The sequence below is a fragment of the Rasamsonia emersonii genome (genome assembly GCF_000968595.1).
Source record: "Rasamsonia emersonii CBS 393.64 chromosome Unknown ctg1118621760149, whole genome shotgun sequence".
Taxonomy (NCBI): domain Eukaryota; kingdom Fungi; phylum Ascomycota; class Eurotiomycetes; order Eurotiales; family Trichocomaceae; genus Rasamsonia; species Rasamsonia emersonii.
In genome coordinates, this window is record NW_013563167.1 from 89,696 (window position 1) to 101,452 (window position 11,757).

An 11,757-nucleotide genomic window follows, 5' to 3' on the forward strand; every position below is an offset into this window, starting at 1 on the left:
CTACCTGTCTGGCTGGCCGATAGTTGACTAGGTTATTTGTATCCATGTATGTATGTACTGGTATTCTATTATTATTAAAAAAAAATCTCATGTGTGTATTCAAAACAGGGGGAAAAAAGCCCAGTAAATAATAATGGAGTTGGAGTTGTACAAGAAGGTGCATCTATATATTTATTTACTCCGGAGTATAGATTTGATATATACTTCTGCCCGTGTGCTGTGCTGTGCTGGCTTATGTAGATCTGAGGGAATCTGCTCAGTCTCAGTCTCTCGGTGTTAAAAAAACAAGGAAGAAAAGAAAATCAGGCTTGCGAAAAACAGGCTTGCTGCTATGTTGCTACCAGATTGTTCAACATATCATGATATATCATGATATCAGGCCTCCTTCAATCCGTTGGCTTTTGCATTTGCCCGCTTCAGCTGATCGGCTCTCGCTTTCTTCGACCGGCCCAGACTGGCCATTACTTTTATCAGTTTGACGCCCGCATCGATGGTGTCCTGGCCCGTTTTCTGCGCTGACCAGAAGCGCATGGCTCGCTCGGCGTCTTGTAGCGTGCCGCTGTCTGTCCGGCAGAGGCCGCCTTTGAAGGGTGCGTCGGGTTGGTCGTTGTCATAGCCATCTGTGTCATCGGCCTGTTTTAGCCTCTCGTATCTTCTTCGGAGTTTTCTTTGGAACCCTGGATCATCATCATCATCATCATCGCCATCGCCATCGCCAAAGCTAGTCTTCGTCGGGGTAATGACCACGTCCGTCGTCTCGTTGAATCTCACCCGTGGCTTAGGTCTCTTCGACAGCTCCGCCGCTTCTTCGGAGAAGGTCTCGAGGTACCGTTTCCGCACCGCATACTTGCGTGCCTCCTCGCGACGAACGGCGTCAGACCCAATCTTCTCCAGAGTGGTCCGCACGAGAAACCGCAAGGCGAGATAGGCTTGTTCGGCCAGAAAGACCGTCAACAGGAGGGACCACAGTTGCACGTCCTCCATATTCCCGCTCCGATACAGATGCACAATGGCCGCGGTGGATAGAGTCCCCAGCCAGCTGAGGAAACTGAGCACGTCCAGCCACGGTCCAATCGTGTCCGCTCGGATGGGAGGTGGCCGCTGGCACTCGGAGCTGATCTTGAAGAAGTCGCCGCGCAGCTCCAGCCAGTTGTTCAGCAGAAAGCCCAGCGGCACCAGGGGCCACGCCACCCCAAACAGAGTCAAGTAGCCAAACTGAATGCACATCTCCAGGATGTCATCCTGTACATTATAGACATCGGCTTCGGCCTCATTGCGAATCCTATTCAAGAAATGGGATTCGTCTGGATTATCCACCAACAAGATGTTGGTTGCTTCCGAGTATCGGCGTTGGCGGACGGCCGCCTCGGAGCTCTTGTTTTTGTAGTGACGATATTTCCGTATCAAGATGCGCTTGATGTACGGCAATATCATCTCCTCCCCGAAGCTCAGCACCTGAGCAGTCACCGTTAGATAGACAACCTCTTGTCGCAGACGAGAAGGATCAACGTGGAAGGAGCTAATTCCTTGCTGGCCAGCGGTCGCCTGGTCAGACCACAGGAAGGACGAGGTTCTGTTGGTTGTAACGACGCGAAACACATCTAAGTAGGGAACGATGCGTTCACCGAATGGGACATAGACAAAGGCAGTCAGGATGATGGGAAGAAACGAAGTAATGAAGTTCAAAACGAACGTCTTCTGGGTTTGGGCCAGCTCATATTGATCCTCAGTGCGGTGGTTCTCGTAGTCGGTCAACCGGGTTGCGATGCTGGTCAGCGCCGAATTGATGCTCGGCAAGGAAATTGAGAAAAGTATCGTGGGGAGGAAATCCTGTCCAAAAGACAGAAAAGTGAGCCAGGGCTTCTATCATGTTCTACCAAGGTCTTTGCATACCAAATAGGCCTTGAAAGGTCCCTGGTAGACCTCTGAGATGAAGACTTCCATAGCGAAGATGACGACTATCAACGTTCCCAGCGCCAGGCCGGCCACCAGGGCAAAGGGGATCTGAAGCAGCTGCCTGAGGACTTGCTTCCTTGTGGAAAACACCTTTCGAACCTCTCCCGTCAAGGGATCCGTCACCTCTTTATCCCATATATATTGTATCCGGTTCGCCTTGAGTACTCCGACCCCTTTCACGCCCCATCGGATGCTCAAGTCGGTCTCTTTCAGCTTCCAGTATTCCACAAACACGATGCACCATAAACAGTTGACCACGGCAAAGACGATGGAGTAGGAGCCGAAATATAGCCAGCAGATCACGCCAAACACCGCGGGGAACACGAGGAAAAGCGAATAGGTGTGTGTGAATGCAAAGTAGAAGGCAACCTAGTTCGAACCGCAGCGATTGCCATCAACAAAGGATTCCTCAAGATCCATTATTCCGTGGAGTAGCAACAATACCTTCTCACCGAACAAAGCTCGGATTGCATCAAGGTCTCGATTCGTGAAGATGGTCGTTCGGCTCCACCTGCGGAGCAATTCTCGGTTTGCGGCTTGATTGTGGAGGGGAAACGATGCCTTGACGTTTTTCCACTTCCCAAAGTTGACAGTGATCCCGGCACCGCCATTCTCTTTCTGCCAACTGACAAGATGGTTGATCGAGCGTAGATCCTCGGCCTCCGTCTCGCCCTCGATGATGGTCTGACTGTCGCCTACGGGGCGAACCTGCGTGATCCCGTAGAGCCAGTCTCGTACTCTGTAGATCAATTCGTGAGCACACCCCCCCAGGCTGTCTCAGCGAACGAGAGGGATCGTCGTACCTTGCCTTATATACCCAGTTGCCCAGAAGTTGCCGAGGAGCTTTGACAAAGACCAACAGCGATGGGCCATTGCCATGCCTCACCTCTGTCTCAAGGCCGACTCCATCCAGGTCGCGGATGAGCGTAGTATACTCCTCGATAGCTTGGGATTCCTCTACACATCGTTTAGCTTATCGCCCTATCGGACATCTCCGTGGAAGGGGATCGGTTGTGGGTGTTATCACTGACCGATATCGCCGAAGTAGTAATGTATCACCCAGTCCACCCCGAAATTGTCGTCCCCGCTCTCACGTTTGCCATAGCCTGGGAGTAAGGCCATCCTTCCAGCGAATGGGGGAAGTGAGCATGGCCTGAAATGAAGACAGCGGGAGGAGGGAGTGCTTCTCTCTCACGTCACCGCGGTGGATGTTTTATACGGAATAATAATAATACACTGAGGTACGTGATAAACCCCGAGGTGCAATGGGGGTTAGCGGGCCCACCGGCCAGAGCACAGTTCAGCCCTAGGCAGCGACGGCGTGCCCGTTTCTCCATCCAAGGACGCTTTGCCAAAGGGATGCCAGTTTTTTGGGGATTCCACGACAATAAATAGAATCATCGAAAATAGACTCGAGGGTGCAGATCCCGGCGGGAAAATAGACTTTATTATTATTGGCAGCACGGTGCAAGGACCCTCTGGCGAAGCTTGCAGCTCCGACATGGCTAATAATGTCAATGGAGCGGGACGGAAATCCGCACGTCTGGGAATTCATTTTATTTCGCAGGCGGACGGTGCCTGCTAGTCTCCCAATGATCAAAAGCTTGGCCTCCACGCACCGCGATGGATGGTCCGCGACAATCCACTCGGGCCCGCCATTCGTACGCCATCCGGGGTCCTAGCACATCCCAGCAAGACGACCATACGGAGTAGTAGGAGTACTTCATACTAGACAGAGCAATTCGGGCTCTGAGACAAGAAAAAGAAAATTCGTCAGCTGATATGAGTGCATACATATCGCTCAATGCGATCTGCCAATCGACGCTGAGACGTCATCCAATATCTAATTCCCCAGTCGACTCCAGAACAAAATACAGAGTACGGAGTGCTTCACTCCTCGGCTGATTTAGTAACCTTAATAACACTACATCAACCACAACCTCACATGGCGAGATAGAGAGTTTCTAGCTATGTGTATAATTCTTATTGCTTCAAGGTTGCTATTGCTTATTTTTGCCAAGTCGGTCTCGCCGACAGTGCTTGTAGCCTTGAACAATGAAGACGTCTTGGTTCCCCGCAAACTACTGCAGAACATCATCATGTCTCAAAAAGAGTCCTCACCGACTCTTCTGCATTCTATATGAAAGCCGATCCACTCAAGTATGTTGCTTTGCCTCTGGGGAAGGGCTGGAGGTCTCGTAAGTGTCAAAAATATAAGGATACTCGCGACGACATAAGACGACATTGGACAATCGATGAAGTTCCAAAAATACGTTATTCAAAAGTCAGACTGCAAAATTTTAGGGGAAATTTTGCTGATCCCGTCGATAACTTGATTTGTTCAGTTCAATCAGATTTATTGCCAACAACGTGGGGGAGGTATATGGCTGGATTTGACCGGGATAGTGTTCTCAGAAGTCCAGAAATATACTTTCCCAGAAAAGGTTCAAACAGGAAGAAGCTGTGAAGAGAATAGGGTAAGGGAGTTCAACATAAAAGATAGTGAAGATCCTAAGGGCAGAGCAACTGGATTAAAAAAAAGACGAGTCACTGACTCGCTGATACGACGCAGTATTGAAACTGATATGAAGTTGAAAAAAAAAATGGCGAGGAATCGCCCGATGCGAGGATCGAACTCGCAACCTTGGGATTTTCAGGCTTAAACTACGGGTATGAGTTAGCATGGTTTCGAGAAAACAACCAATCAGACAGCACGTACAGTCCCACGCTCTGCCAATTGAGCTAACCGGGCCACTCTTTGTCAGACGGACCCCAAAAAGGATCCATGTAAAACCTGCTTGTGGACTATACCAAATTAGAGACACCGCCTTCAGAGTACTGTCGGCAGTATCGGGGGGCGGTGAACAATACGGGCCACTCAAATTTTAGTATTTTATTACCGCGCTGTCTGCGCTAACGTGCACCAGAGCAGAACCCAAGGGGATAATGGAAATAGGAAGTACACGTGGCTAGATGTAATGAAAACCTTTTGTGAAATCATCATGAGGTCCAGTGTGCATTTTCCCCATTTTTTTTGCAGGAGTACCTGAGAATTCCTCGGGCCGTTATTTAAGGCCCCCTTTCTGATACCTTAGTACAGAGTAATCAACGAACCACACTACGGAGTACAGAAATTCAGGCTCTCATTCTGATTGGTCGCCACAAACCTCCTGAACTGGAACTCAGTTGGCAATTCATAAATCATGTTGCCTCCCGGTGTTCTCAATCACAGCTCGCATGGCTCAGTTGGTAGAGCGCATGACTAGTAATCATGAGGTCCGCGGTTCGAGTCCGCGTGTGAGCAGTGGTAGTGTTGTCCTTTTTTGCCCCTTCCTCCTAGTGAGGAACCTGCTGTTTTCTTTTTCCTCCTTCCACGTTTCTTTTTTTTCCTTTCCCTTTTTCATTTTTTCTTAAGGAAAAATTCTGTATTTACTTTCTTTTTTTTGGTTGTGGCAGAGAAAGGATGGATATAGAACTGCCAATACCATAGAATAGACCGTCCAGATTGATGAACTATAATACTGCAAGTTTGCAGCTAATTTTCTCTTCAGAATTCCAGTACCAATGGCTACTGTCATTCTTCTATAGGTTCCTGCAGTCTTAGATTAACATTGCAGAGTACTCCGTATTGTACTCCAAACAACTTAATATTACATGTCTGATATGCCTTAACCATGCAACAAGCACAGACTATCTAGCCTGTTTTCCAGGAGTCGAAGTAAATGATATCTCAAAACAATTGACTTCGTAATGAACCAAGGATACATACACAGTTCTCAGCACGCATACCACAATTACCAAAAACAAAAGGTGGTTCAGGCCAAGGCTCATTGTTAGCAAAACAAGCTCTAAGTTATCATGATCACTCAAATTGAACTGTCTAGTGACTATTTTCAAGCGACAAGGAGAGGAGATCTCCTGTGAATTTGAGTGCGTATGCCTAAATGCAGGCTTTTTCCGTAAAGTTCTCATTTTTGGTCTCTGGCACGCTCCAGGTGGGGTGAGACCTTTTCCCTCAGTGTCTCGGCAATGGACATGTCTTAAAAGGCATCGACGCGCATTGGCAGCAAGAAGGTGACTGCAAGTCCATATCAAGGCTTATCCCGATTCCATGTTGTTGCAAATGATGTGTGGTGATATGGGGTTTGGTGTGGAGAAGTAGACATCAGAAATATATATTCCGTGGACATCATAGTTTTAAAGTATGCATGCGCAATAGTAGAGCAACTGACCAATAGCGACACAAACGAAATCTGGAAATGGGGTTTTATTTTATTTCAATTTATTTTGTCTTGAAACTGGGGTACAGCTATAGAAAAATGTAGAATATTATATTAGGCCTTCATGCATTAAACGCACCCAAACATGAAACATCACTGAAACCATTGGCATGCAAATACCATAGACTTCAAAATATAAGATATAGGCCTATAATGACTGCATTTTTCATATATCTCTCATAGCTACTACCTTCCAGAAAGTCATCCGCTTGTAATAGAAACACTGTAACCGGGTTGTTGCTGGTTAATATTCATATTCCCGAATCGACTAGTACCAGTAGATTGGTCTATCATAACAAAGCCATGGGAGATTCTCAAGTAATGAGAAAGCTCTGAAACTGCCGGAATCTATTCAGTCTGTATGCTCTAGAACAGAAAGCAAAAAGTCATCATTTCATCGTCCAAGTCATTAAAATTCCAACTTGTGGAAGAGCAGACGGCAGAATAGCAGTTAGCGAGCTAAGGACCTGAGGAAGGACATGACGGAATTATCCACCATGCGAGTTTTCTGGATGCAAGCAAATTAGAATTCACCCCCAAAGCAAAATCCACTTGGTGACAAATAGCTACCCATATCAAGCTCATCCAGGACTAGTGACTTGACTCTCAACTCAGATTCAGCAGGATTTGAAGTCACTAAGACTACTTGACTGACATCCTGACAGGTAATAGCGATCCTATTGCTTAAATTCCAGTCCTACCTCATCATCCTTTTGCTTTTCCTCAACAGCATCGTCAGAGACGTCTTACCTGACGCGCACGTGTGAGAAATCCCCAGACTACCGCGACAGCGGATGCCCACAGCTTGGTTGCACGTGACACGGACTAAGCGACACCTAAGCAACGACAACAGGGTCCCCTGAGCTCTCTCTCTCATCGACTTGCAATCAATCCACCGCATCACCTCATCTTCTCTCTCTTTCCACTTTTCCACTTGGGGGTTTCGTTCGCTTTCCAGGATTTTGTTCTTTCCTTCAAGGTCCGGTCGAGTTATTCGTGTGGCGTTGGGTGGATGCGGTCGTATTGCGACCTTCCGTAAATATGGCTCCTCTTCCCATCAAGTTCACGGAGCTGCTCCAGGTACTTCTTAATATCATTCACATTAATTGGTACCGAGGCTAACATTCATGATTTTTGCTCTAGTTAACGAGTGTTGACATTTCGGTAAGAAACGAAGATGCTACATTCCTCTTCCCCTTTGGCCTGTCCACGCGTACTTGACGCAGAACCGTGCACCATGTCGCATGCTGTTCTTCTTATATAGGAGTTATACTAACTTTGGATCTGTTATCAAATAGCCGGCAGCCATTGGCTTCAATTCATGTGTGAGTACTATCCAGGTCCCTACTGCGGTAACGTATCCTAATTGTCGCGCCTTTCTACTAGACCCTAGAATCGGATCATTACGTTTGCGTCCGACAAAAAGTCAACGAAGAAGACAAGCCTCAGGTTGTAATCGTCAACCTCAAGAACAACAATGAAGTTATTAGACGTCCTATCAACGCCGACAGTGCTATCATGCACTGGTCCAAAAATGTCATCGCCCTAAAGGCCGCGGGGAGAACAATTCAGATCTTCGACCTTCAGGCGAAGCAAAAACTGAAGTCCGCTGTAATGGGCGAGGATGTCGTATACTGGAAGTGGTACAGTGAGAGGAGTATCGGTCTGGTAACGGATACGTCCGTTTGGCACTGGGATGTTTTCGATCCTGCTCAGCCCAATCCCGTGAAGCAATTTGACCGACTTCCAAACCTGAATGTATGCTGAAATAGAAGTCCGGAATTCGGATTATGTTGGGATGATGCACTAATGGTTCTTTTCTTGTCCAGGGCTGTCAAATCATCAATTACCGAGTCAACGATGACGAGAAATGGAGTGTAGTAGTTGGCATAAGCCAGCAGCAAGGACGCGTCGTAGGGTCGATGCAGCTGTACTCTCGGGAGCGTGGAATTTCGCAATCTATCGAAGGCCATGCTGCTGCTTTCGCTTCGATCCGAGCTGAGGGCTCTCCCTTGGAACACAAGTTGTTTACCTTCGCTGTTCGAACGCAAACAGGCGCGAAATTGCAGATCGCAGAGATCGACCATCAGGAGCCCAACCCACGGTTCCAGAAGAAAGCGGTGGAGGTGTTTTTCCCTGCTGAGGCAGTGAACGACTTCCCTGTGGCGATGCAGGTCTCCAAGAAATACGATATCGTCTACCTCGTCACGAAGTACGGCTTTATCCACCTCTATGATTTGGAGACCGGTATCTGCATCTTCATGAACCGAATCTCCAGTGAGACCATCTTTACTACTGCGCCAGACTCTGATTCTGCCGGTCTCGTTGGCGTCAACCGTAAGGGCCAGGTTCTCGCGGTCAGTGTGGACGAGAACACCATTATTTCGTATCTTATGGAGAACCCCGCTATGTCGAGTATTGCTGTGAAGCTAGCCTCCAAAGCCGGACTTCCTGGAGCCGACCACCTTTATCAGCAACAATTCGACAACCTTCTCGCCCAAGGAAATTACACTGAGGCGGCAAAGATTGCAGCCAATTCACCACGCGGGTTCCTCCGTACCCCAGACACCATCAACCGCTTCAAGAACGCGCCGCCGCAGGGTGGCCAGCAAATGTCCGTCATTCTCCAATACTTTGGGATGCTCTTGGACAAAGGCTCTCTGAACAAGTATGAGAGTGTTGAGCTTGTTCGCCCAGTTTTGCAGCAGAATAGGAAGCATTTGCTGGAAAAGTGGATGCGTGAGAACAAGCTGGAGGCTTCCGAGGAGCTTGGTGACATCGTACGACCACATGACATGAACTTGGCTTTGCAAATCTATCTTCAGGCCAACGTCCCTCACAAAGTGGTTGCTGGATTCGCTGAAACTGGCCAGTTTGACAAGATCCTTGCGTATTCGAAGCAGGTTGGCTACCAGCCTGACTACACGCAGCTCTTGCAGCACATCGTGCGCGTGAACCCGGAGAAAGGTGCTGAATTCGCCGCACAGCTTGCTAATGAAGAGACTGGTGCTCTTGTTGATCTTGACCGTGTAGTTGATGTGTTCCTTTCCCAGAACATGATCCAGCAGGCTACCTCATTCCTGTTGGATGCACTGAAGGATAACAGACCGGAGCACGGGCATCTTCAGACTCGCTTACTGGAGATGAACCTCATTAATGCGCCTCAGGTTGCAGATGCTATCCTTGGCAATGAGATTTTCACACATTATGACAAGGCTAGAATCTCGCAGCTCTGTGAGAATGCTGGGCTGATCCAGCGTGCGCTGGAAAACACGGATGATCCTGTTGCGATCAAGCGGAACATTGTTCGCACAGACAAGCTGAACCCGGAATGGTTGATCAATTACTTCGGTCGTCTCTCTGTGGAGCAGACTCTTGACTGCCTGGATGAAATGCTCCGTGTCAATATCCGTCAGAACTTGCAGGCTGTCGTCCAAGTTGCCACCAAGTTCTCTGATCTGCTCGGACCAAACCGCCTTATTGATCTCTTTGAGAAGTACCGTACCGCGGAAGGTCTCTACTACTACTTGGGCAGCATCGTCAACCTCAGCGAGGATTCCGAAGTGCATTTCAAGTATATTGAAGCAGCTACCTTGATGGGTCAGATCACTGAGGTGGAGCGTATTTGCCGCGAGAGCAATTACTATAACCCCGAGAAGGTGAAGAACTTCTTGAAGGAGGCTAAACTTACGGAGCAACTTCCATTGATTATTGTGTGTGATCGGTTCAACTTCATCCATGATCTGGTCTTGTACCTCTATCGCAACCAACAGTACAAGTCCATTGAAGTCTATGTGCAGCGTGTGAATCCTTCACGCACTCCGGCCGTCGTCGGAGGACTGCTAGACGTGGACTGTGACGAGATTATCATTAAGAACCTTCTCACGACTGTCGACCCGTCTCTTATCCCCATTGACGAACTTGTTCACGAGGTGGAAACTAGGAACAGACTCAAGTTGCTCCTGCCTTTCCTCGAGGCTACCCTCGCGACTGGTAATCAGCAGCAGGCTGTCTACAATGCATTGGCCAAGATTTACATCGACAGCAACAATAACCCCGAGAAGTTCCTGAGGGAAAATGACCAGTACGACACTCTGGTTGTTGGAAAGTACTGCGAGAAACGTGACCCCAACCTGGCCTACATCGCCTACAGAAAGGGTCAGAACGACCTGGAGCTTATCAATATCACCAACGAGAATGCCATGTACCGGGCCCAGGCGCGGTACCTTTTGGAGCGCGCCGATCCTGAGGTCTGGGCTTTCGTTCTGAGTGATAATAACATCCATCGTCGTTCGGTCGTTGATCAGGTCACTGCTACCGCTGTCCCGGAGTCGACGGAGCCCGATAAGGTGTCCGTCGCTGTCAAAGCCTTCCTTGATGCAGATCTGCCCGCTGAACTGATTGAGCTCCTGGAAAAGATTATCCTTGAGCCATCTCCGTTCAGCGACAACAGCAGTCTGCAGAACCTGCTCATGCTGACTGCGGCCAAGGCGGACAAGGGCCGTTTGATGGGTTACATTCATCAGCTCAATGAGTTCAATGCCGATGAGATTGCTCAGATGTGTATCTCTGTTGGACTGTATGAGGAAGCGTTTGAGATCTACAAGAAGGTCAACAACCACCTCGCCGCTACGAATGTCTTGGTGGAAAACATTGTCAGCATCGACCGCGCCCAAGAGTACGCCGAGCGTGTCGAGATACCGGAGGTATGGAGCAAGGTTGCCAAGGCTCAACTGGACGGCCTGCGTGTTTCCGACTCGATTGACTCGTACATTCGCGCGAATGATCCTTCCAACTACAGCGAGGTCATCGAGACGGCCACCCATGCTGGTAAGGATGAGGAACTGGTGAAGTACCTCAAGATGGCGCGCAAAACTCTGCGTGAGCCCGCTGTCGATACTGCTCTCGCATTCTGCTATGCGCGCCTGAACCAGCTTGCGGAACTGGAGGACTTCTTGCATGCCACCAATGTCGCCAATATCGAAGAGTCTGGTGACAAGGCATATGCGGAAGGATACCATGAGGCCGCGAAGATTTTCTACAGCAGCATCTCGAACTGGGCTAAGCTGGCCACGACGCTCGTTCACCTCGAAGACTACCAGGCTGCCGTCGAGTGCGCGCGCAAGGCCAACAGTGTCAAGGTTTGGAAACAAGTCAACGAGGCATGCATCAAAAAGAAGGAATTCCGCCTGGCCCAGATTTGCGGTCTCAACCTTATTGTTCATGCCGAGGAGCTGCAGGACCTGGTCCGCCAGTACGAGCGTAACGGCTACTTTGACGAGCTCATTGCCGTTCTCGAAGCCGGCTTGGGGTTGGAGCGTGCCCACATGGGTATGTTCACAGAGCTGGGCATTGCGCTATCCAAATACCACCCTGAGCGGGTCATGGAGCATCTGAAGCTCTTCTGGTCCCGCATTAATATCCCCAAGATGATCCGGGCATGCGAAGAAGCCAACCTGTGGCCGGAGCTGGTGTTCTTGTACTGCCACTACGATGAATGGGATAATGCCGCGCTTGCGAT

The 11,757-nt window shown here is 49.0% G+C and overlaps 3 protein-coding genes across 3 annotated transcripts; 1 reads left to right on the forward strand and 2 right to left on the reverse strand.

Annotated features, from left to right (window-relative positions):
* Nucleotides 1–375: 375 nt before the first annotated feature.
* Nucleotides 376–3,078, reverse strand: T310_4653 (Protein required for meiotic chromosome segregation; the record flags this gene model as incomplete). The annotated part of the gene is made up of 5 exons (XM_013472507.1): nt 376–1,830; nt 1,894–2,325; nt 2,401–2,695; nt 2,760–2,913; nt 2,988–3,078. The coding sequence occupies 5 exons, from the start codon at nt 3,076–3,078 to the stop codon at nt 376–378; spliced, it is 2,427 nt and encodes an 808-aa protein (XP_013327961.1).
* Nucleotides 3,079–4,615: 1,537 nt separating this feature from the next.
* On the reverse strand, nt 4,616–5,161 carry T310_4654 (uncharacterized protein; the record flags this gene model as incomplete). The annotated part of the gene is made up of 4 exons (XM_013472508.1): nt 4,616–4,620; nt 4,676–4,761; nt 4,857–5,039; nt 5,124–5,161. The coding sequence occupies 4 exons, from the start codon at nt 5,159–5,161 to the stop codon at nt 4,616–4,618; spliced, it is 312 nt and encodes a 103-aa protein (XP_013327962.1).
* A 2,116-nt stretch (nt 5,162–7,277) lies between these two features.
* Nucleotides 7,278–11,757, forward strand: T310_4655 (Clathrin heavy chain; the record flags this gene model as incomplete). Its single annotated transcript, XM_013472509.1, has 5 exons — nt 7,278–7,316; nt 7,380–7,400; nt 7,535–7,561; nt 7,623–7,994; nt 8,066–11,757. Coding segments are annotated over 5 exons (4,151 nt in total), but the record flags the coding sequence as incomplete, so codon positions are not given.